Source organism: Hirundo rustica, chromosome 14, assembly GCF_015227805.2.
Source record: "Hirundo rustica isolate bHirRus1 chromosome 14, bHirRus1.pri.v3, whole genome shotgun sequence".
In the NCBI taxonomy this organism is placed as follows: Eukaryota; Metazoa; Chordata; class Aves; order Passeriformes; family Hirundinidae; genus Hirundo; species Hirundo rustica.
In genome coordinates this window covers 5,677,553-5,700,231 of record NC_053463.1, presented here as the reverse complement: position 1 = coordinate 5,700,231, position 22,679 = coordinate 5,677,553, and the positions used below count along the sequence as shown (strand labels likewise).

Here is a 22,679-nt window from a genome sequence, read left to right as displayed (position 1 = left end):
GCATTTTTTTTTTTTCGTTCAGCACCGGTCTTTGCCATAAAAGATTTTTTCTCCCTTTAAGGAAATAGTGGTTTCAATAGATGTTTACTATCTTCTTGCCATTGCAAATCTGAAATAAAAGGTAAACGTGGAGATTTTCTATGTATGCTCACACTTTTTTTGCCAGTTTGCTACTTACCTCCCACCTACCAGTTGGAAAACACAAAAAAAAACCCCAGCATGTGATGACAATCTCCACCTATTTTCATATTTCTCTGTTTTCCCATCATCTCTCTGCAGAGAGAAAAGTAGTAAAGAAATAAAACTATTTTTATCAGTTCCTCTGACCAAAAGGAAACTTAAGGCTACTCGAAACAGCACGGAAATAAATATTCTTGTTCCATTTTGATATTTCCAGAAGGAAAAACAAAATTTAAAGAAACGCTGCTTTCTTTTGGGGTGTGACTTCTTAAGGGACATTGGTAGGTCTATTTGCCATTTCCCTTTTAGCTCTCTTCTGAGTTTTACAGCTACAAAAAAGAGACCAATTCAAACATATAGGTGAACTCCTATCTGAATGGAGGAGGGCATCTTCCCATCTTCACCCCCTCCCTTCCTCTTTGCTCAGTTGGTTTCTGGGAGAATCACTGAAGTTGCTCCTCGAAGCTCTGACAGACGCTTTGCGCACCTCCAGTCTCCCCCTGCCCCTGCAGCCCCTGCTTGCCCTCACACTACACTGTAATAAAAGGCACCCACACTTTGATAAATGCCACACTTTTAAAAATCCTCGGTTCACCAAGACCTCAGGTTTTGGGGTTTTTTTTTAAAGTCATTGACTCCAGCATAAGCAGAGTTTGCTCGGTCCCACTGGGCAGAGCTCCACGTTTGATAATGTGAGACACACAGAAAGTTTCAAATCTCTTGGTTTCCTCTGCCGCTTTCCAAGGAGATTCTTTTTCATCTTTATGCAGATGGTGGGGACCTCTGTATCTGCTGCTTCTCTCACAGTGCTCAGCCAACATCTCCTTCATCTGCCGTACCAAGTGTAGGGAAGGAAAGCATCCAGCACACTTGCCCCTGGGAGGAAAATGGCTCATGCAGCAGTGTTTGCAGTCCACTAAATATTCCCTTCTCAGTGTTTTTTTGTATCTGTGTCACAGATACGTGGTTCCTATCAGACATGTCAGGTGCCCCGTGTCTCTGGGGTGCTCCTGGAATGCAAATGCACGCTGAGGAAATGTGAGCGTGATTTGTGCCAGCCACAGCAACCCCAACAGGTCCCTGGGTGCTGTGCCTGCACTTCCCCGCCCCACTGCTGCAGATGAGGAGAAAAAGGTGAGAAACAAAGTGCTTTTGCACTGTTAACCTCTGCTGATAGAGTGTGCAGGTGCAGCAGGGTGTGATTCCAGCACAGGAAGGGACCTCGGGGTCGTGCGCTCAGACAAAAATGATGCTGCGGGCAAAACCAGCTCTGCTTTTGCTCCAGTGCTCCCTTTCGAAAGCAAAACCCAAGTTGCTCTCCTCCCATGGTTACAAATCTCTCAGTGGTTCACAGCCTGCATTTATTCATGACTAGTTATTCTCACTTGTTCTCATGCCAATGTTGTCCTCCAGCATCAATAGCTCTTCTCTAGTCTTTACCCCTCTGATGTTCTTATAAGCAGCAACACATCCCCTCTCAGCCTTTGCTTTCCTGCACTGAAACATGCCAGATCCTTTACAATCTCTCATGTGACAACACCTCCATTTTTCAGGACAGTTACCCAAATATCCAAGGTTTCATCCTCAAATATCTCATTTCCATTGGTCTGTCTCACTTTGAAAATATGCTGGTTTTACTGCACTGGGGGCAGATTCACACACACGTGTCAGACTTAGGGAGAAATCTGTGCTTCAGGCAGGGGGGTGACGGTGTGTGTGGCACAAAGGAGCTGCTGTGTGTGTGGGGCGTGCCGTGGATGCATGTGGAGGGATGCTGTCAGCGGGATCGTGTGCGCGAGGCTCCGAGAGGGATTACTCAGTGTGGAGGGGGCGTCGTAAGGAGGATTTTGAGGTGCATGACACTGAGAAGGATTAGTCTCTGTGTAAAAAAGTGTGTATGTGTGTGTGTGTGTGTGTGTAGAAGAGAGGGAAGATAAGCGGGTGGCCGTGTGTGGCACAGGGAGAGAGATCAGCCCGAGCGTCTGCGAGCGGGGTGATAAGGAAAGGCTTCGTGTGAGAAAGGCAATGTAAAAATCCTGGGATTTAGCTAATGGAAGGATTTGTGTGTGTTTATGTGCGTGCACGGGTGGGGCGTGGGAAGGAGGATTTGGGAAGAGTGTGGCAGAAGGGACTCGGGAATGCTGGCGGGGCTCCATGCAGGGGTGTGTGTTCCTGCAGCTGCAGCACCGCGGGGCTCTCAGGGCCGTGCACTCGTGGGATGCAGTTGTGTTCCTGACAGGTAACGCTCTATAAAGGGAAGGCCTTGTAACATGGCTCAGGCCTGTTACTTAGGCCAAGTAGAAGGGATCCGTGGGAGGGTGGCTCGGCTGGAATAGGGGTAGAGAGACGTGAGACACGTGAGACGGGTGAGAGAGGTGCTGTGTGACTGCCACATGCCCACAAACTGCTGTACGGTGGTGGCTGACTTGGGCTTGTTGTGCCCTAAAACTATGTAAACTGAAAACCAGCTAACTGCTTAAAAAGGCCAGGTTTTTGGCCACAAAGAGCTCTCCTTTGCACCTGCCCGGGGTCCCTGGGTTGCTCATTATCGCAGCAGGGTCGGGACAGGTGGAGGGCTCCGTGCACCACAGGGACAGGGTGGTGGGAAAAGCCAGCCATGCCCCATGGGTGGGAAGGACTGTGGGGCACTGCTGAGCCTGATAAGAAGGTGCTCCAGGGCAGGTGACAAAGCAAGGATGGAGCTGAAGCACAGGGAGAGACGTGGCTGGAGCCAGGCTGCTCCTGTCGGAGCAGGGAAACGCAAGCACTCGGGGGGCAGTGGGAAGTAGAGGGCTGAAGGCTCGGACACACTGTGGCACAGAGGGAAATGTGGATGCTGTCAGCCAGGTCAGAGAGGCAGCAGCAGAGGCTGTGGGAAAGCAAGGCACATAGCTTTCCCACACTGGCCTGAGAAGGAATTAAGACAATCTTTGCAGCTGGTGTTTTGAACGTGCTGTTTACTTGCAAGGTGTTTATGAGGAGGTGTTGGTTTGTGGACCAATCACGTCCAATTCTCTCTGAACAGTCTATAAAAGACTCGAGTCCTAATAAACTCTAAGATACTGCTCCTGAGGAGACTTGAGAGCCTTGTGTCATTATTAAGCCATCTCTAATACAGCAGCGACAGGGAAACATCCCCCTGTGAGCAGGGCAGGACACATGGCACGAGCTGTGCTGAGCAGAGGTTGTCTGGGTGCAGAGCAAGTGCAAATACACACAGAAAGGAGTGTGAGTCTCTCAGGAGATGGGGCTCTGGGGGTGGCTAAACATCCCACCTGCAGCAGAGCGTGACCACTGCCAACTTTTCCACTGACCCCCTATCCTCCACCTCTCACCTCAGATTTATCCCTGCTGCTCTGGCTGACTGCCCTTGCAGCGTCACTTCGAGGGGGAAGGAACATTGCCAGCTCTTGTAGAGCAATTTATGATCCAGAGGGGAGGGTTAATTGGGTCCCAGAATTTATCTTTTAATGTTCTGACTTAACAGTAAAACTTTTTCCCCTTTTGTGTTTCTCGGGGAAAAATCAGGCTGTTTTGTCAAAACCAGCAACTACCTGCTTTTGATCAAGCCCCAGTTTTCATTTGAAGGGGAAAAGAAGGTGATGAGGAATTTCGGCTAGCTTTGTTGCCTGTCTTGATTGGATCTGTTCCATTGGCATCAGTTTTGTCTCAGAGATGCTAAAAGTAAAGCTTTTATGGTAAAATGAACTAAAATAACTGGGGTGTCTAGGGTAACTTTTCTTCAAATAAATTCTTTGCTTGTCCAAGGGACCATTTGAATGTTTGCTTTCTGTTTAATGAAAGATCATCAAAAGCCTGGCCAGTTGCTTTGTAGCTTTCAAGAATGTATTTATTTTTTTTTAAGGGAGAAGGCTAAAAACTGAGTAGCTACAATTTGAGATTCCCCTAGGTGTTAGGTACTGAACAAATATAAGATCTCACACCTAGAAAATAAAGTAGGAGGCTTCCAACCAGAAAGGAAGAGTCTGTATAAGCACTGAAGAAAATTTCATTTAGAAGCATGATCCTAAAATGCAGATTGTCCATAAAATTGGGTCTTTATATCTCTCTTAAAGATGCTCTGTTTTGCAACAAAAGGTATTTCAGTGTGATGCAGGAATAAGACAAGTTTTGTGGCGAATGTGGCCAACTTCTCCTACATTTTCATTCAACTGAGATCCACAGTCCATGTGGCACCCACCTGGCAAAGCCAACAGGAATAATAACTCCCCTTTGCTCCACTGAGGACGAGAGATGGGGTGAACTTGAATTGAGGTCCACAGAGCTGCTGGTCCAGACCATCCCAGCCCCACAGGGAGAGATTTTCTTGGCCCAGAAACCAATTCCTGGCAGCAGCTCTTCTCCAAAGCCACCAGCTGGGCACCCAGTGCCCTGCTGCAAGTCAAGCCATTAGATAGGCCTTGTGCTTTTTGAAAGCTAATAAACCATGAAATCACACAGAGAGAGCCAAACAAAAGGCATTGGAGGGGGCATGGCTTTGTTCTGGGAAGGTCTCCAGTCTTTCAGGCCAGAGGTCATGTTGTCCTTCTTCCCTTCAGCCCAGCGTGATTCAGCGGGGGCGGAGGTTGAGCTGTGAGAGGAATTGCAATGGGTTTAGTGCTAAAGCCAGTACACGAGCTCTGCTGCAAAGTGCCCACTCAACAGCTGGCCACAAAATCCCCGAGCCTGGGGTGAGGTGCCAAGTGTGTGTGTGTGTGTGCTCGGAGAGGAGCATCACACCATTGCAGAGCCGCCTTGTTCTGCTGTCAGCACGTTCCCTCCTCCGAAAGGACGGGCGAGAGGAGCGAACGGGGACAGGGAGTGCCCCGTGGAGCAGGCACCATCCACTGGGAAAGTGCTTGGCGCTGGTGAAATGTGAGCATCCCACTGGAAAAGCTGCAAGGGGCCCGTTCCTCATTGTCTGACAAGGAGGTGTCCAAGTGAGGGCACTGGGTCCCACCACAAAATGGTTGTGTGTCTTTGCACAGGTGGCTGCCTCAGTCTGTCCGGCTGTGAAATGAGGTTAAAAACCTTAATGGAGGGCAGAATGCCAGGCTTCAGGCAGTGAGGTTTGGAAAACTCAGCTAAAACTTGTCAGCATTAAAGAGGGAAAAAAATGTCACTTTTTCCATTCTGAGAGAGGAAAAACAGTGACCTAGAGGTTGATGCCCATTTTCCTCCCCCACCTGCCCTTAGATCTCTGAATACCCCCTCACTCAGCCCCACTTCACACTCTCTTTCATCCTTGTTTTTCTCTTTCAAAGCTCCAATTTATTTCAAAATTAAAATGGCTGTTCTCCCATCAATGAACCTCAAGCTTGCATCTCCTTTCCCCCATTCCTCTCTCCCCATCCAACTTTCACAACTCCTCTGTTTCTATTTCCCATCCGTTTGCTTTGAAGGATTTTTCCAATAAGGATGTCAAGAAAAGTTTCTCAAGGGTCTTTCATCACAAATTCCTTTAGGTTTCATGCCTGAGGGTGCTTCTGAGGAGGACCTGGTGACCTGTGCTCAAGCAGACTGTGAAGCGAGCACACTTTACAAGCGAGTCACAGCTGAGTGCACCCACAAATCAGGTCCTGCATGCCTGCAGCCTCCTGCAGGAAACATGATGTGTTTCCCAAATGACAAAACCAGACCATAACTAGACCCAGTGTAATTCTGTTTGCCTCGATGTAGTTACCAGGGAAACTATGATGTAGACAACTTTTCTACACTGAAATCAAGGTTTTCTTAGCTGCCTTGCTTATACTGCACAGACTAATATTTCTAACCAGGCAGAAAGCTGATGATTTCCTCGACTCACATTACCTGAGAAGTTCAAGGAAGACATTTGCAGGAGGATGCAAGTGGATTATAGCCATGGATTTAGAGCTGCACCATCAAGGTGCACAGGGACAGAGGGACCTCCTGTCAACCAAACCTGCACATGACACTCCAGTTCTTCCACTGCTCCTCAGACAATGCCAGAAAAGCATCTTTCCTCAGGAGTGCACTGGTAAAAGTTGTCACAGGAGAAAAGCTTTCAGTATACATTAGCAAAAGCCTAATTTTCAGAGGTTGCATGCACCATGTGTCTTCCTTACACACCCAAATCGCCCAAAGATCATCCCAACATCTCTCCTTTAAAGGGACATAGCCGCCAACTCAGTAATTTAAGCATGTTTTGGAAATGCCACCAAGGCTCTCAGCTGACACTGCTCTGCTGTCAGGACTAACAGTGCAGAGGAATGACCACAACAAATTCTTTGGAAATGCGACTGCAGATGTTCACTGCCATGTTAAATACACGCAGCCAGAAAGAATTTCTCTGACAGGGCAATGAATCTGTGCTCCAGCAGGAGAGTCAGGAGCTCGAAGTGAAGGCTACACTGCACACTCCTCTCTGCCACATTCAGCACTGAAAGTGGGTTGCAGTGCAGAGAGAAGAAAATCACAGCCCACACACGTTAGGTAGGACAGTCCCAGAGGTGTAAAATCACAGGTTTGATATTGCACCCTGGGCTTCCTGCAAACACCAAGAGAGAAAAAACCTGTCCCAGGGATGTTTCTTTTTGCCTGTTCTTCCACACAAAGTTTTTATTTGGGTTCTTCCCACCAGTGGAAGCAGACTCTGCCCTGCCAACCTTCTCTTGTAGCTGGAAGTTCCACCTGCCTTTCCCCTACAAGCTTCTGGAATAAATGGTGCCTTAATTAGGTTAATTCTACCTTCAGCCATCCATGTGCTCCCTTTAGCTGTGCAGTTAGAATCCAGTGTATGGTGTTGTTTCCCACAGTTTTCCTTGTGGGAAGCAAGTCCAACACCTGAAGTGTGAAGGTTTCCATGGCTCAGCTGTCTTGCACAGCGTTTGTTAAATCCAAGGAATGTTCCCACTCCTTGAAAAGTTGGTCCCTCTCTATTCAAGACCTGAGTGCCTGTGGCTGCCAAGTGACCCCAGTTTCATGAACAAATGGATTTCATTAGAGGCATTCTCTGTAATGTCAACAGAACTGTTGAGCAACACCTGGTGAACAGTGAAAGAGTCTCTGATGCTTGTGAGAAGTTGGTACAGATTAGCATCCCCCCAGTCTGCTACTGCTTTCCTGTCTAAATAATATTTTACAGGTAAAGTTTCTGCTGAGAAGCAGTGGGGTTTTCTCACTAGCTGCCTACATCATGTCATCAGCTTTGGTTTACACTGAGTGACTGCTTGAGGCAGAACCTGCATCTGTGAGGCAGAACCTGTCACTGCTCTGGAATGATGAACAACCCCCAGGCTTGCTGCAACTCCCCTTCCTGTGCTCTGGTTGGCCTCCCTGCAATTTGCATTTATGCAGAGTGTTTTACATGATCTCTCTTGCTCTCTGCAGCTCACTAGAGTCTCCAGCAGCTTAAAAGTTCTCCCAGAATAGAAATCAGTAGGGAAGGTGTTTGCTTGTAAGTAGGCACGTCAGGAAGGGATCTCAGTGTTTTCCTAATGTTAAGGATGCTCTAACATTCTTCTCCCTAAGCCACACATCCCATTTCCCAGGTTATTTTCTCAGTCCCACAGCAAGATAGCTGAGAGGCTCCTGGTGTCTTCACTGGCCTCTGTGTAGAGTTGATGATTTTTTATCTTTCATTACCATAAATCTTTACTGAGACATATCAAGCTCTGCAAGTAAAACATCCAGCTGGAAAGCCTCTCCCAAAGTTTTGCTTTGTATTTGATAAAGCCTGTCACTAACATTTAAAAGGATTTGGTTGCCCAAAGGTCTTTTAGGCAAAAGATGTGCATCTAAGGTCATTTTATATGACTGGTGATGTGCTTTGCAGCTTCTCCCACATCTTGGTCCTTCCCTCAGTCCTGTGAGTTTGCAATGGGAGATGATTTTTGTGGGTCCAAATGCAGGCTCAGGAGAAGTCTGTAGATGTAAAAGTCCCCTCTGTCAGGTTGGTAAAATGACACAAATTTCACCTACGATTTTTTAAGAAAAAAAAAATCTCAAATTCCACTTTACTTGTGGTGAAGGTCTTGCTGGGTAGCCAGGCTCATATTTGGTATTTTGGGTCACATTCCTGAGGGTCTCCAGGTCTACCCACAGGTTTGTGGGAGCAGTGGGGCAGAGAAGTGTTCTCCCAGCTCCTGCATCCCCACCATTCACATCACTCAGAGGGACGGATGTCTTCACCTCCCACGAGAGGGAACTGGCCTCTGGAGCTGCTCTCAGCCCTGGTTTAAGAATCTCCCCTTCTCAGAAGCTCCATCTGGGCACCCTGACTGGATGCACTTCATGTAAAGTGTTTGTTCCACCGCCCACGGCCGAGCAACTCGCACAGAAGTTTCACCAGAGACCATAAAATTGCAAACCATGGGTCCAGATCTCACCATCTGCCACACTTCTGCCTCCCTGCTCCCCAGACAACACAGTCTCCCACTGGGTTTAAAAGATCTCGAGCTTAAACTTGTTTGTTTGGGATTTTCCGCAAAACCTGGTGCTCCGAGGCACAGAGGAAATCAAAATGTTGTTACTCTTATCATTTATTGCCCTCGCAATGCAGGCAGGATTAAAGCTGTTCTAATGACAGGGAAGAAATGGTAATATTCCCCCCTGACATTAAGTAGCCCTGAACAAAGCCGCGAGCACAGTGGAACGGAACATTAATAAGGAAAGGGAAAATAAAAACCCTACAACACTTGACTATAGCAAAAAGCCACCAAGGGAGGCACTCGGGCCCACAAAAACCAGCACTCTCAGCTGTCAAAGGATCCTGTCATTCTGCACCAAGCTCAGCCCTGGCTGAGACGTTAAATAGGTTTCAAAACCTTGGTCCTTTCACACGCCTCAGGTGAACACAGTGTGCGTGCAGGTAGCACAAAAGGGCTGTGCTCTAGAGCTTAATCCTCGTGTGCTGAGAGGAGTTTGCTGGTTCGTGCCTTTCTCTCCCCTTCCCAGAAAACTAATGGCTCCAGTGACTGCAGAGGAGGTGGCACTTTTGGGGCAGCGATAGCACGTGTAGGTTTTGGATCATCTGCTTTGCTAACTCAGCAGATACCTGTAATGTAGCCCTGAAAATGGATCAAAAATGTGAATGTTCGTAAACAACGTGTCAGCTGGTGGGTTTTGGTACCACTTGCCACTTCAAGCCCTCAAGGACATGCTGCTCTGTCCTGTGTGTGAGAGGTTCTGTTTGAAGGGCCTTTGTCCTTGGTAAGTGTAAAATTCTGCAGTTTCAAGACGGGCTGCACCAGAACCTGAGGCTTGCACTGAAGACAGTCTGAGGCTTTAATGTCTATGAACTGATATGATGTATTAGGGAAAGAAAAGAAGCTATTGAAGACAAAATGTATTTCATCTGCAGCAAGACCTTCTCTATGTGACACATTTGCTTTCTGCCACTGCTTATCGTCCCCGCTCCCACTGCTCACTCCCCTCTTTTTGCTGTTTTAATAATTCAGCACTTAGAGCCCAGAATTAAATGCTGTGGTGAACTGAGAGGTGTGCTGTGTACTGCATTAACATGCTGGGGGGTTGGTGCTCTGTTCTTTCCCTCTGATGTTGTCCATGCTTCCCAGCAGAATCTACACCATGATCCTGCACTTGGTTTTCCTTGTATAGCACTGCCTTCAGAAGGACCAATATAATACAAAAGGCCATCTAATCAAAAAGCAGAAGGAAAATTGGTTCAACCCTCATTCCTTATCTCCTTTTACAATGTCACTGTCTCTTTTTCATTTGTAGTAATCTTGCTTTAATATTTATGCCTCAGACACAGAGAGTTCAATATGGACACATTACAAGCTCTCAGTTTCATTGTGGAATGTTGGATCAGAGCAGGGATCTCTGGTCTTCCTGGGTCCCTGGGTCCCATAGGAACATCCATCTGTAGCTGGGGGCCCTGTGAGGGATCACTGCTTCCCTCTAGGGCAGCTGCAGGGGAGCTCGAGGTGAGGGTTGCGGGTTAGCAGAGTTCAGCTGGTTTTGCAGAGCTCCTGCAGCTCCAAGGGAACCCAGCACAGCAGCATCTTCTGCTGGGTTCTTTGTGGACACAGCAAAAAGCCAGACTGCCCTGCAGACCTGATGACAGTGTCAGACAGTTCTGACACATTTTCAGGGTCCCTTCCATGCCACACCGTTCCATGATTCTAAGATTTTCAAAGACAAAATGTGCCACAAAAGGCTCTCAGAAGACTGTGTCCCAAATGGCTTTGCTAGCTGTCCCCAGTAAGGAGCCAGGCTGGCATGGAGGGAAACACTCCCCTTTAAAAAATGAGACAAGGTGGAAAGGTCTGATCTTTTATTAGAGGTGAAAAATGCTGAGTTTTTTTTCCAAGCACCAGAGCCCTTCTGCACATCTTTTCTGGTTTTAAATTATGAAAGCAGAGAGTGCTGTGGAAAAACTGTGGCTCTGGTATGGGACACTGGAGAGATGAAGGCAGGAGACAACAAGAGTCTTACACAGCTTGAGAGCATGGCATCAGTGCTTCCAGCTCAGAAATGGGTTTTATTTTGGGTCTGTATGAGCCCTGTGCAAAAGTCAGCCTCTGACCGAAGGGACTGGAACAGATGGGCTCAAAGACAAGCAGTTGCCTCACAAGCAAAAATCCAAATAATGATTGAATAACAAACCTGACAGAGATGGCAAAGGACCCATTCCTCCTTACATATAATCTGATCTGTTAACCACAGGACCCTCATTAACCAAAGTGTCCCTATTAGAATAACCTAATTCTACCCACAGAAGAAATGAGACCCTCTTAGGGATGTTTCTGATCTCAATGTCTTCTGCATAGGGGATTTGCATCTAATTCCTATTAAAAGTGCTCAGAAATAGTTTGTGTTGACTGTAAACCCTTCAATATATTTAATTCTTGGTTATATATGACTCAACAAAGTATTCGCAATTCCAAAGTAAAAATACTTTTAAAAACAAATAAGGCAAGCAAGTCGAATCTTGACAAACATCATCATTTTCTTTCTTTGCTTATTTCAACAAGTTCAGTGACCTCATTAAGTACTCTGATATTTGGGGGTTTTTTCTTCTGTTTTGTAGTCACGCTGGGTAAGAACTGCATTGAAAGACTTTAGTAGAAAAATAAAGGGAGGTTTCAAGATGTGAAGTACACAAGTGGAAGAGTGAGGACCTTCAACTTGTCCCTTAGATTAAAATCAACTCCCCATGACTGTATCTTCCACCACCATGATTTTAATTCAAAGTTCACTCAAATGACTGGGAGTCCATGTTGTTATTTTTTGACGACCAAACCACCATGCTCTTTCTGTTTCCTAAAACTCAGTGGAGTATGAGAAAGAAGTACCCCAAATCCAATCTGATCTCAAAGGAAACTTTTTTTTTCCTCAAAGGAAACATTTGTCAGCCAGGCAAACTAAGACTTATTTGTTAGGCAGGCAAACTTAACTGAAAAAAATTGAAGCTATCAGCATGTGCATTTATGAGCAGCTCTTCAGATTATTGTTTAAATATGAGGGAAGGAAAGCAGATCTTTATGTAAAAATCAACAGCACTTTCCAGCCTCCAGGATCATTAGAGCAGCAGTGCAGGGAAATGATGGAAGGGAGCACTCTTCTGTGCCTTTTATATATCTGAAAGAAAAATATGGATTCCTTGTGATAGCACATCAGCCCGATTTGCAGTTGATCAAATATGTGGGGCATATCTGCTGTCAGCTGAATACATGAGTGGAACAATGGGGGAGTGTAGAATCTGTTTGGCTTTCCCCAGCTCCAGAAATCTGTGGGAACATGCTGTCGTTGGGATGTGCCGAGGAGACGCGCCCCGGCACCCACGCCGCGGCGGAGAGCTGCGAGGACAAACATTCAGGAGGAAAGCTGAGCTGATCCTGATTGCAGCAGACACCAGCGCCCCTTCCTTGGAGCTCCACCAGCTTTCCCAACCTGGTGTCAGGTTCTCCATCGGCGTGCGAGGGTCTCCTCCAGGCAGGGCGTGCTGAGAATTAATTACGCATGCAAATCCTCCCTCCTCTTTCCCACATGTGCACAAACGCGCTCCAAGTGAGCAAAGGGAAGCGTGTGGGAGCTGCTTCTTGACACCACTGCTGTCAATGAGTTTGTTCTGCTGCAAGTGAGGGTGTTGGTTCTGTGTCCCTGGAGGTTTGGGCACATGCAGTGGGTACTGGGGCTGCAGGCATTGCAGGGCTCATCTTTAATGGCTTGCAGGGGATAACTGGCATAACTAAGATCAATATTTTATTACCCTCAGAGTCTGGCCACATTTACCTTGAGATTTTTAAAAGGTGATTTTTCATTTTGCTGTGAGCTGGTTTCAAAGATTTCTTCTTATTTTGGAATCTATATTTTCTCTATTTTTTTTGTTCGGGCTATGAGGAATAATTTTGCCACATGGGCAGCTCAGCATCGTAGGAACAGGGCTCCTGAAGAAGATGCAGTGTCTTCCCTCCTAGATGCCATGACATTCTCCAGGGTCAGGAAGGCCTCTGAGATCTGGCAGGGACCATCTGGGGTGTCTGTCCCCTCTTGCAAGTGAGAAAGTGAGTCATTTGTGAGGAACATCTGGGGATACTTTGTTTAATCAGGTTTTTTACTGCTCTTGTGGCTTTGGGTATTAGCATTGTCTCTGTTACTTCTGCTCTCTGACAGAGGCACATGCAGCAGCTGAGTCTCCTAAGAGTCAACAAAGCCATATTATTGGCTCCCTCCAGGGGTAGCTGGGTGAAACTTAATAGTCCATGAGATACAACAACTCAGTAGAAATTATCTAATGTCCCTTTCTAGTCTTAAACTCAGTGAAATGGTGAAAATTCTGCCTCTAAAGGAGATGGCAGATGAGCAGTTGCCAGGATCTCCTACCAGGCTTCCTCCCCAGCTGTGTCTCTGGAGAGTAGTTCCCTTTTTGCCATCGTGTTTGCAGATTCTCAGCAGAATGCAGTTTTCACTGCTGGAGACCAAATCCTCATTTCCATCCTTCTGTGCAGCCCATTTGCCCTTCCTCCCATTTCAAATTCTAAGAGAGATTATTTCAGCCCGTCTTCGTGGTGATGGTTTCTGAGGGAAACTTTTGGATTATCTTCTTTAACCAAAAACTAAAAGAGATAATCTGTTTTATCTGACATCTGCCTTTCACCCATGACAACATGGGTCAGGTCAAACACCCGCTTGTAAAAGACCTTCGACTCTCTGTATTAGATTAGGTAACCTAAAAATGTGTACTCTATTTCATCTGTTGAAAGCTGGTTTTCAGGAGATGTAGAAATCGATCTTGTTCATCTGCTCACTCTGGTTAAGAGCTGCAGCCAAAAAAAAAAAAAAAAAAAAAAAAAAAAATTTACCATGGATTTTTACAGACTCAAAACACATCTTTTGCTTTCCTTTTCCACAGAGAAAATGTGCAATTTAAAGTTGTGAGTGTTGATGTATTTACTGATGTATTTTTCTTTTTCTTGAAAGTATCTGCAAAGGTGGCCAGAGCTGCCTCTCCAGCTCCCAAATAGGTGTCCTCTCCTCTGTGTGCTTTCAGCAAAATCAGTGTTTCTCTCTGATGTATGCTCTTTACCTTGAATATTTCCATATGAAAAGAGAACTTTTTGAGCAGTGCCGGACTAGAAATCCTAGAGTCTGTGGATTCCGAGTGAGTGAATCACAGATGCCTTTTTCCTCATCTGAATTCAAAGACATATCAACTCCCTGATGGCTATCATTCCACAGGGGGAGAGGGGCAGCCTCCCCTGCTTGTTCTGCCACATCAGTCACTTTTTAACTAACTTGCAAACCATTTTGATTTTTTTGCTGTAAGTTAGAAAAGTTTTTAGAGCAGTCAGATGAGCTCTCGCCTCACCTGGCTGCAACAGGCGCTCTGCAGAGGTGGGAGAGCAAGTGGTTGTCACTGGATGCTCTCTTCAGCATAACCAGGTGACAAGCTTGTTAATGCCTCTGCTTTTACCTAATTTTCCTTGTTGAACAGCATTAGAGATGTCAGGGAGCAATCCTGTGCCTGGAGAAGGAGGGATGTGGGGTGTCCGTGGGTTCTGGTGCAGCACACCCTGGGAATGCCTCAGCCACAAATCCCAAACTGATCAATAAACAAGAGACTGATCTGGGAGAACACTTTAGTAATTGCCTCAGTTATCAACCATTATGGACTATATTTTCCCAGGGCTACTTTAGAGGGAAACTCTTGTGTAATAAATTACAAATTCAGTGTAAGATACGAGCGCAGGTACAGCCCAGAATTGACATTCTCTCTCCTTCCCCCACCCTGCAGCCCAGAGGCCACGACCAGCACAAGCACACAGCCACAGATGTCTGCATTTGTATCCAAGCAAACCCTCCTCACTCCTGCTCACATCCTGGGATAGGCAAACACTTAGGCTCTTGGATTTCTCCCAGATTCCTGCCTGCAGGTGTGAGCTTGAGGTGGAACTGTCCAAATTCAGCTGCTGGAGGTGGTCTCCAGGCTGACTGCAGCTCTCCTCTGCAGGAGAAGCTGGGCTGGGGCCAGCCAGCTGCTCACAGATAGCCAGCACAAGGCTTGGAAACGCTGATGCTGTCACCAGCCAATCAACCAGAGGAGCTCAACTTCTTGGACCTTCCATTCCAGCCCAATCTTCATCCCTTTTATGTTTCTTAGTCTTTTTAGAAATCCATCAGGCAGAGAAAATCCATCGTCACTACAAAAACAAGGAGCTTAAAAAATTTACTTCCTCTATGTCAGGTTTACAATTCGTAGTAGTAGATTATTAGGAAGGTGCAGAGCAATCAAATGAGAACAGAATAATTAACAAATTTGCTTCATAAAATGATTCAAGGAAATATAAAGACGTTCCAGCAATCTCTTAGTATTATAAATAAAAAGCAAGTAATTTCTTTTTAGTTTTGCTGTGTAAATTCATTTGGAGCTTCTGTTATTTAAAATATCCCTGAGATTTACATAATTTTGCAGCCACTGCTTTTACATTATGCCAAGTTCAGTCCCAGAAAGGTGGCTGCAGCTCTCACTCTTCATTTTTCCAGATTAACTGACACAAGAGTTTCTTAGTTTTTCTTTGGGAGATAACTCTTGGCAAGCCTTTTTTTTTTTTTTTCCCCACATTACCTGCCTCGTCCATGGCCCCTCTAATCCTGCAAGTACAAAGCAAGTGAGGGTTTTTTCCAAACTTACTAATGATAAAGAGTGTTCACTCTCCCAGTTGTCTTTGGTACAATCTGTTTCAAATGCTGGCACTGATGATGTCTCAGAACAGTGTAGGAGGGATGCCTGAGCGTGACTGAGCCACAGAGTTAAAAAAAAAAAAAAAAAACAAAACAAAAAAGATAGATTCCTTTAGAACAGAAAAGAAAATCCAAGGAAGCCATGCCTTGCCTAAAACAAAACAAACCAAGCCAGCTAAGTTTATTGCCTGGATTCTTAATGGTACTGGATCGTTCAGCTGTCCCGAAAATGTCTCTTTAATCATTCAGTGAGGCTGAAGCCTGGCTCTGCGGAGATCACGTTCTGATCTCCCACATATGGTACCTCGCACCGCTCATTAGAGCCACGGCTCCAGTCACATGGAAACGATGCTCAGACTCTTTCCATCTGTATCTGCTGCTTTTCCTCCTGAATGTGTCAGTCTCATGATGGGGGCAGTGACTCCAGCTGATGCAGACACAATTGCTGATTGCAAGGAGAGGCACTGCTGTGAAAATAAAGAGAAGAGGGCGTTATTTCCATCTCGGTTCAGGCTTTCTCAGGCGTCCCTGCCCTACAGAATGGCAGATTCCCTTGTGGGAGGAAAATGCTGAGATCACAGGTGCTAATCAGTGAAAAGAGGATGAGTGACCCTGCGAACAAACCGCGGGACTGGGATGCCCAAAAACTGGGCTCAGCTCCAAGACAAAGGAAAAAATTTACTCAGCCTTACGAGATTCCATTCTCGGCTCTCAGCACCACCACAAAGCCTGGCTGCTTCATTTTGGGGGTGAGATGGGAGCAGGGACTTGCTTTGCACAGCGGGAAGTAGGATTTCTTGCTCTTCCCCCTGAATGTTTGGTGCTGGTAGTAGCTAAGTGAGGAAGAAGACAGTCTTTTCCAGGATGGCTGTAAGCCAGCCAGGATTGACTTTGGGTCCCTGCTGGAGGGACAGAGCTCGCACAGAGCCCAGCTAAGGATGCAAGAAGCTCATGTTTAGGAGCCTGTCTCCAGCCACACGTGCAGCAGGTTTGGTGCTGGCAGTGAGCAGCATAATCAGGTCAGGGGATTCCCCAGCAGCACCGAGGGACCCCAGAATGTCACATCCAACTCCTCAGCGTGCACTCGCGTTGGGAGAGGGGGAGAGAGAAGTGTGAAGTGTCGAGTCAGTACAAATGTCACAGCCAAAGGTCTTCAGAGTAAGAGCGAAATGAGGAGGAGGAGACACCAGTGCCAAGAACCCTGACACAGGAAAAGTGCTGTCACTGCCACCACCTCCAGCTTGGGGATTTATTGATGGTAACATGGGATGTGCCATAAACAGTTGTGATATTAAATGAGTCTGACTGTCCCAGGGGCTAAGTTTTACAACCCAAAGTGTGAACTCTCTCTGTCTCACTGAGATACTGAGGCATTTTCCCAGCAGCTCCCACGATCTCATTAAGTGCTCTCCAGAGAAGGACTCATCCCTCCCTGCACAGCACAGCACCAGGGGCTGAGGACAGACAGACAGACACCTGGAGGGAACCCAGAGAGCCCTCCTGGGGGAGGCCTCCCAGGACACTGCTGATCCCTCACTGGGCTCGCAGCCCTGTCTCCATGGCTTTGTGAGGAAACCAGAAATTGCCGAAGTTGTGCTCCCAAGTACCAACACCCTCCCAGTGTCACAGGCTCTGACTCAGTGCCAGCAGCTCATGCCCCAGGACGGATCCCCCCGGAGCTGTGCTGTGTCTGCGTTGAGCCTTGGTGAACCTTTGCTGAGATGCCCTCTCAGAGTGGTTTCCTCAGCTCCCCAGGTCAAACCCATGGCTTCCCTCTGGAGTTATTGGCCTCAAGGGCTGTGCTGCTGTGCAAAGGCTTTCCTTCCGCTCTGTGAATGCATCCAGGGCTGCAGTAGCCTCCTTCTGCTGAGGAGTTCCCATGTTCAGACGACTCATTTTACCCCAAAAGCAGCAAAATCTTCAGCAGAGCCCTGGGGACACTGATTTAATTCTTTTCAGTAATTTCTTCCTATCAAAACTAAAGCAGGTCTGCAGAGGCCAAGGGTGGGACACCCGTTCTTCACAGGTTGCCTTCACCCACCCACCCACGCAGGGGAAAATCATCTAGTCCAGAGAGACCCTGCAGCTAAACTCAGGGAAAAGCTTCATTTTGGTGACGTTGCTGAGAAACCTCCTTGATGTCCTGCCCTCACCACCTTTCCCTCTGCTCCTGCAGTCTGCTCCCAGTTCTCCAAGGGCGTCTACGCCATCTTCGGGTTTTACGAGAGGAGGACCGTCAACATGCTCACGTCCTTCTGCGGGGCCCTCCACGTCTGCTTCATAACGCCGAGCTTCCCCGTGGAAACCTCCAACCAGTTCGTCCTGCAGCTCCGCCCCGAGCTCCAGGATGCCCTCATCAGCGTCATCGAGCACTACAGCTGGCAGAAGTTCGTGTACATTTACGACGCTGACCGGGGTGAGTCGCAGCTCTGCGGCAGGGGCTGCAGGCAGATAAAGGCAGTGGGCTAGAAGGAGCCTTTACCTCCAAAAGTTGTGGGTCAACCTCTGCCTTCCCTGTCCTCTGTTCCTCTTCTGAACATCCCTTTCTGCTGAAGGTGGGCACTGGTCTAAATGAAACATCAGGTGTGTGGGTGCGTGTGTTTATGGGGTCAGATCCAAGACCCACCAACACAAGGGAAATACTTGGTGTGAGAATGGTTTGGAATTTGAAACGGGGAAATTGTTTCTGTTCAATGGGTCCCATATTGAGCTGGGCTGTCAAACTCAAGGCCACTGAGTCCCGAGTTTATAGATATGAACACTTGCTCAGGTCTCAGCTGAGCCCACAGCCAGGTGTGAAATGTGTGTTTCTGGCAGATAGCTTGGAAAACTCCAAATTCCCCACGTTGCTGCATATCAGTTTTCTGTGAAAAAGAACAAAAACCTTTGTGGGGTAATGGAAGATGTTATCTAACTTTCTAAACCACAAACAGGACTAGAGAGTTCATTGCTCCATGATTCAGTTTTCCCAGCTCTCAGATGCCTTTAAAGCTCCAGGCTTGGAGGCTGAAAGCAAAGCAGACTTGTGATGGATAGGGAAGAGGTAAGGTGATTCACATCTCTGTCCCAAAAGTTATAATTATCCCCTGGAGGGACAGGATGGGCTTTAGAGACAAGAAGGTATGAAAGCATCCCACCTGCTTTCTGTCACCATGAGGCATGGGCACACTGAATATTCCAAAAGCACAGGGTTGTTTGGGATTGTCCAGCATGGTTCCAGAGAATTGCATCTCCTCTAGAAGGCTGTGCATGTAATTTAGACAACATAATTCTAAAAGTAATGGTCTCCTGATGAGGTGCTGCCGAGAGAGAAGGATGAGTATGACAATATGCTGCGATTGCTGAGGGTGTCCCTAATCCTAGGAGCAGATCAAAGATGAGAAGGAAACTATGGCTGAGAGAAATGAAGTTATTTGGGTAGTGACAGACAGGAAGACAGAGATTAGAGTTCTTATCTGAATCTCACAGCAGGGCCTGATCAACGAGACTGATCTGTCGATTACAAAGGAAAATTAGTCCTGGAATTGTCTGTGCTAGGACAGAAAAAGCAGGAGTCATTAATTCTAGCCCAGCTGAGCTTGGGTCAGATCTAGACTGTCAGCTGCTCTCTGTAGCTCTGCTGCACTCTCATGACTCTGTCTGCAGCCTGGCTTGAGGCAGCTACACAGGCTGTCAGGAGCATGGAAAGATGCCATTGCACAGCTAAAACCTGGCTCTCCCGCTTCTCTTCCCACCCTAGGGTTGTCAGTCCTGCAGAAAGTGCTGGACACTGCAGCTGAGAAGAACTGGCAGGTGACAGCTGTCAACATCCTGACAACGACAGAGGAGGGCTACCGAATGCTCTTCCAGGAGCTGGAGAAGAAGAAGGAAAGGCTGGTGGTGGTGGACTGCGAGTCTGAGAGGCTGAACATCATCCTCAACAAGGTTGTGTTGGTGTGGGCCTGCTGGGAGGGGTCTTGCACTCAGGCTGGGAGGGATTGATTCTCCCTGCAGAAGTTCTCCCCATTCTCGCCTGATCTTTGCCTCCTTGTGACTCTCGCTGGAATTGGGCTGTGTGCCTTGCAGCTGCTGGGCTTGCAGGTATTTCTCTGTTGTGTTGTTGTGGAACCAGTAAAGCTGCAGGAACAGCACAGGAATACGAATTCATGCTGAGTGAGCTCCAGTGCTCCATGTTCCCTATTTTCTGACTCCTTTGCTGAGCCCTTTACACCCCCTTGCACCCCAATGAGTTTGCTTTGTGCTAATTCCTCCAAGCAGAGTGCCCAAGCTGTGGGACCTCCTGATTCTGCTGAGTCTTTCTCCAGATTTCAAGTTAAGATGGAGGTGTAAATTGACACCGCCACATTCCTGGTCCACCAGCCTCCATGTGCTGCACCAAATTCCCACACCTGTGCCAGCAGGACAGAAGGATTATGGTACCTCTGTCCTGAACATGGATTTCTGTGGACAGAAGGCAAATACAAGACCACACTTCAGCCACAAGACCTTTCCCTCTCACACCTATAGCCTTCCCCACCACTGGAAGGCTTTGGAAAGGGCTCTGCAGCCCATGCCCTGCAATTTCCACTGCTTCACTCTCATTATCAGCTCACTCTTACCTCCTGCTTCACACACCTCCCTATCTAAGGTACATCCCATCTCCCGTCTCACGCTTCAGCTGCTCCCTGTCCCAGACATTTCACCAGATGCACAGCTCAGTGAGGAGCACAATCCATCCCTGCTGGATGTCTCTGGGTGCTCCTCTGCTACGTGTAATAACAAAGCAGAGAGCAGGTCGTAACCTCAAAGCAAAGGTCACATTCATGTGAAAAGAGAAAACAGGTTATTCCAGAGGGTAAAATCTTCTCTCTGGCTATGGAGAAGCTGCAGTTGAACAAAATTTTGGACAAGACCTAGGCAGTTAAATTGGCTTTTCTTTAGAGTATATCAAATTTCTAGGATTAATAGTGTCAGGTTTTTAAGCCTGGTTTGTCTAACAGAATGTTAAGTTGCCTTGATATGAGCAGGAAAATAAGACTTTCTTTCAAATTTCTTCACATAACTGGAACAAGTCCAGCTATTTCCTAGATATAGGGAAAGCTATTTGTAAGAACACTAAAAATCTGTGATACTGTGATTATTTGTTTTGCAATGCTATAAAAAATATCATTTCCCAGGGAGAAGAGGTACAAAACTGTGTTTTACTACAAAAATTACAGAGCAATTCCAGCAGACATCTGTGCCTGGGAGGTAACACTCCAGTGAGGGATAGGGCTGTGAATAACTTTTTCAGACCTGTGTAGTCCATTTCCATCCCTTTTTACATTCTTGTTCGGAGTCCACCAGGATTTGAGAGCAGAGGTAGCTGTCCCAGTGTGAGAAAGTGATGCCAGGTTTTTCATAGCATACAGATGACTGGAGGGATTCAGAGACAGTGTTCAGCTCGTTATCATGTGAAATTCAGCTGGGACTGCAACTTGGGCTCTGGCTTGGGCTGCCGGCTGCTCTCAGCTCAGCACACCAGCAGCCTCTGTGGGAATGTCACCGTGCTGTTTGCCCTGTCCCTCTGACTGGCTGAGGTATTCCAAGAGCCACCTCAGCCTCTCGAGGATATTTCAATGCATTTGTCTTCTTCCCTGACAGGGCTGTCTCTGTCTCTCGGTGGCAGTGGATCTGTGATTTGTGCCCCATGCTGAGCCGGAGAGCTGGGAATGGCTGTCCAGCACCTGTGCCTCTCACACCCGCACTGCTGCTTTTCATTTTTCCTCCCTTCACAAAACAAATAACACCAGTGACTCCAGCTGTGGAGGAGCCAGTGCTCTGTGTGTTAAAAATTACCTGACTTCCCTCTGGGAGATTTCTCTGTGTCGTGTCTCAAGGGTTTGATTTATCTTTGCCGAGGTAGCTGTCATTTGTGAGCCAGGCCTTGGCTCAGGGCAGGTTGCCGTGGGGTTGTGCTGTGTAGCCTTAATGGGATAAGTACTCGGTGGGTTGTGTTCCATCAAAGCCCTCTATTGTTTCTTCCTTGTCTCTCATTAAAATGAGTAACTGGAATTTCTCCCTCTGCCAGTGTTTCACTCTGAGAGGATTTCTCTCTAATAGATGTCAAACTCGCCCATTAAGAAGTGGGTAATGAAACCTAGGTGGCCCAAGTGTGCAATCAGCATGCAGCCCGGCACAGCCTCTCACCACAGTCAGGACGAGTGATAAATGCTGTTATAACCTCAGCTTGCTACTGCTGTCCAGACACATTAGGACTGAGCAAGCATTTTAAAATAAATTAAGATCACAAATAACTGTGTAAAACACAGGAAACGAGCTTCATAATTCAGGTGGATGGGCTGCAAGATTAACAGCTCAGGGAGAGCTGGATGGCAGCCCTCTGCAGTTCATCGGCTCTGACACCTCATAAAATAACAAAGGAGCGTTGGGGCCGAAGGAGCCAATGCCAGCTATTGTTGACACTGGAGAAAAGGGGAATTGGATCATAATTCTTAGACATCCCAGTGCCCCAGAGATTCTCCTTCCTCCTACGAGGTCTGGGACTTACTGCAAAGGTCAGTCTTGGCTGATGGATGGAAAGGGCCAAGACTGGTCTGGGTTTGCTTCTTAGATCTGGCAGTGGAAGATACTCAGAAAACCACCTGCAATGAGGTGTATATCTTCATAGCTCTAGGTAGGCAGAGGGGTTTTTGAGAGCTCCAGACACCTCAGCAGGAGCCACACTGAGGGATCCTGTGCAGGGAAGCCGGTGGAGCTGGCATTAGCTGTGTAAGGAACTGCTTCTAAAAATGAAGCCTTCATTGGAGTTAATTGCCACCCCCACGTTAATGCTGAGAACCAGATGAGTTTTATTATGCATACAAGAGCACTTCATCAGAGAAGGGCTAAGGCAGACGAACCAGTTGCACAGAGCAAGTGTCAGCTCATTTATAATCCATTTGGAAATCCCTGAATGACTGCTCATGATAATCTGGGAGTGCTGTCCCTTGGGGAGGATCAGTCTCTGCCCTCATCTGACACTCCTCAAGTACCTGCTGCCAGCCTGCTATCAGAGACAAGTCCTGGGTAGACTGATCCCTGGTTGAATCTGACACAGCAGTGGTTTTATGATCATCCTGGCTGTGAGGATCTTTCTGTCCTCGCTGCAGTTTGTGCAGATTTTGCCTGTGCGTTGGCAGTGCAGGCAGCAATTCGGAATCAATTCATATGACAATGGAAATAAGAGGCAGAGATGCCAGCCAAGAAACCCAATGGAAACAGCACAGTTCTCTCAGAAACTGGCAAATCTTGTGTTTGTACAGGCTTTGAGGGCCTTTTTTTTCCACTTTCTTCTTTCTGCATGTAGAGTG

The 22,679-nt window shown here is 47.2% G+C and overlaps 1 protein-coding gene across 4 annotated transcripts in view; it reads left to right on the top strand.

Annotated features, from left to right (window-relative positions):
• GRIA1 (glutamate ionotropic receptor AMPA type subunit 1) overlaps nt 1-22,679 on the top strand; it is a 118,885-nt gene that overhangs the window by 37,951 nt on the left and 58,255 nt on the right. For all 4 annotated transcript variants that reach the window (XR_005703118.2, XM_040077928.2, XM_058422432.1 and 1 more), the window contains 2 exons: nt 17,525-17,764; nt 19,088-19,272. Coding sequence is in view for 3 of the 4 variants with exons in the window: in XM_040077928.2 (XP_039933862.1) it covers nt 17,525-17,764; nt 19,088-19,272 (425 nt within the window). In the remaining variant the exon portion in view is untranslated. The remainder of the gene's footprint in view (nt 1-17,524; nt 17,765-19,087; nt 19,273-22,679) is intronic.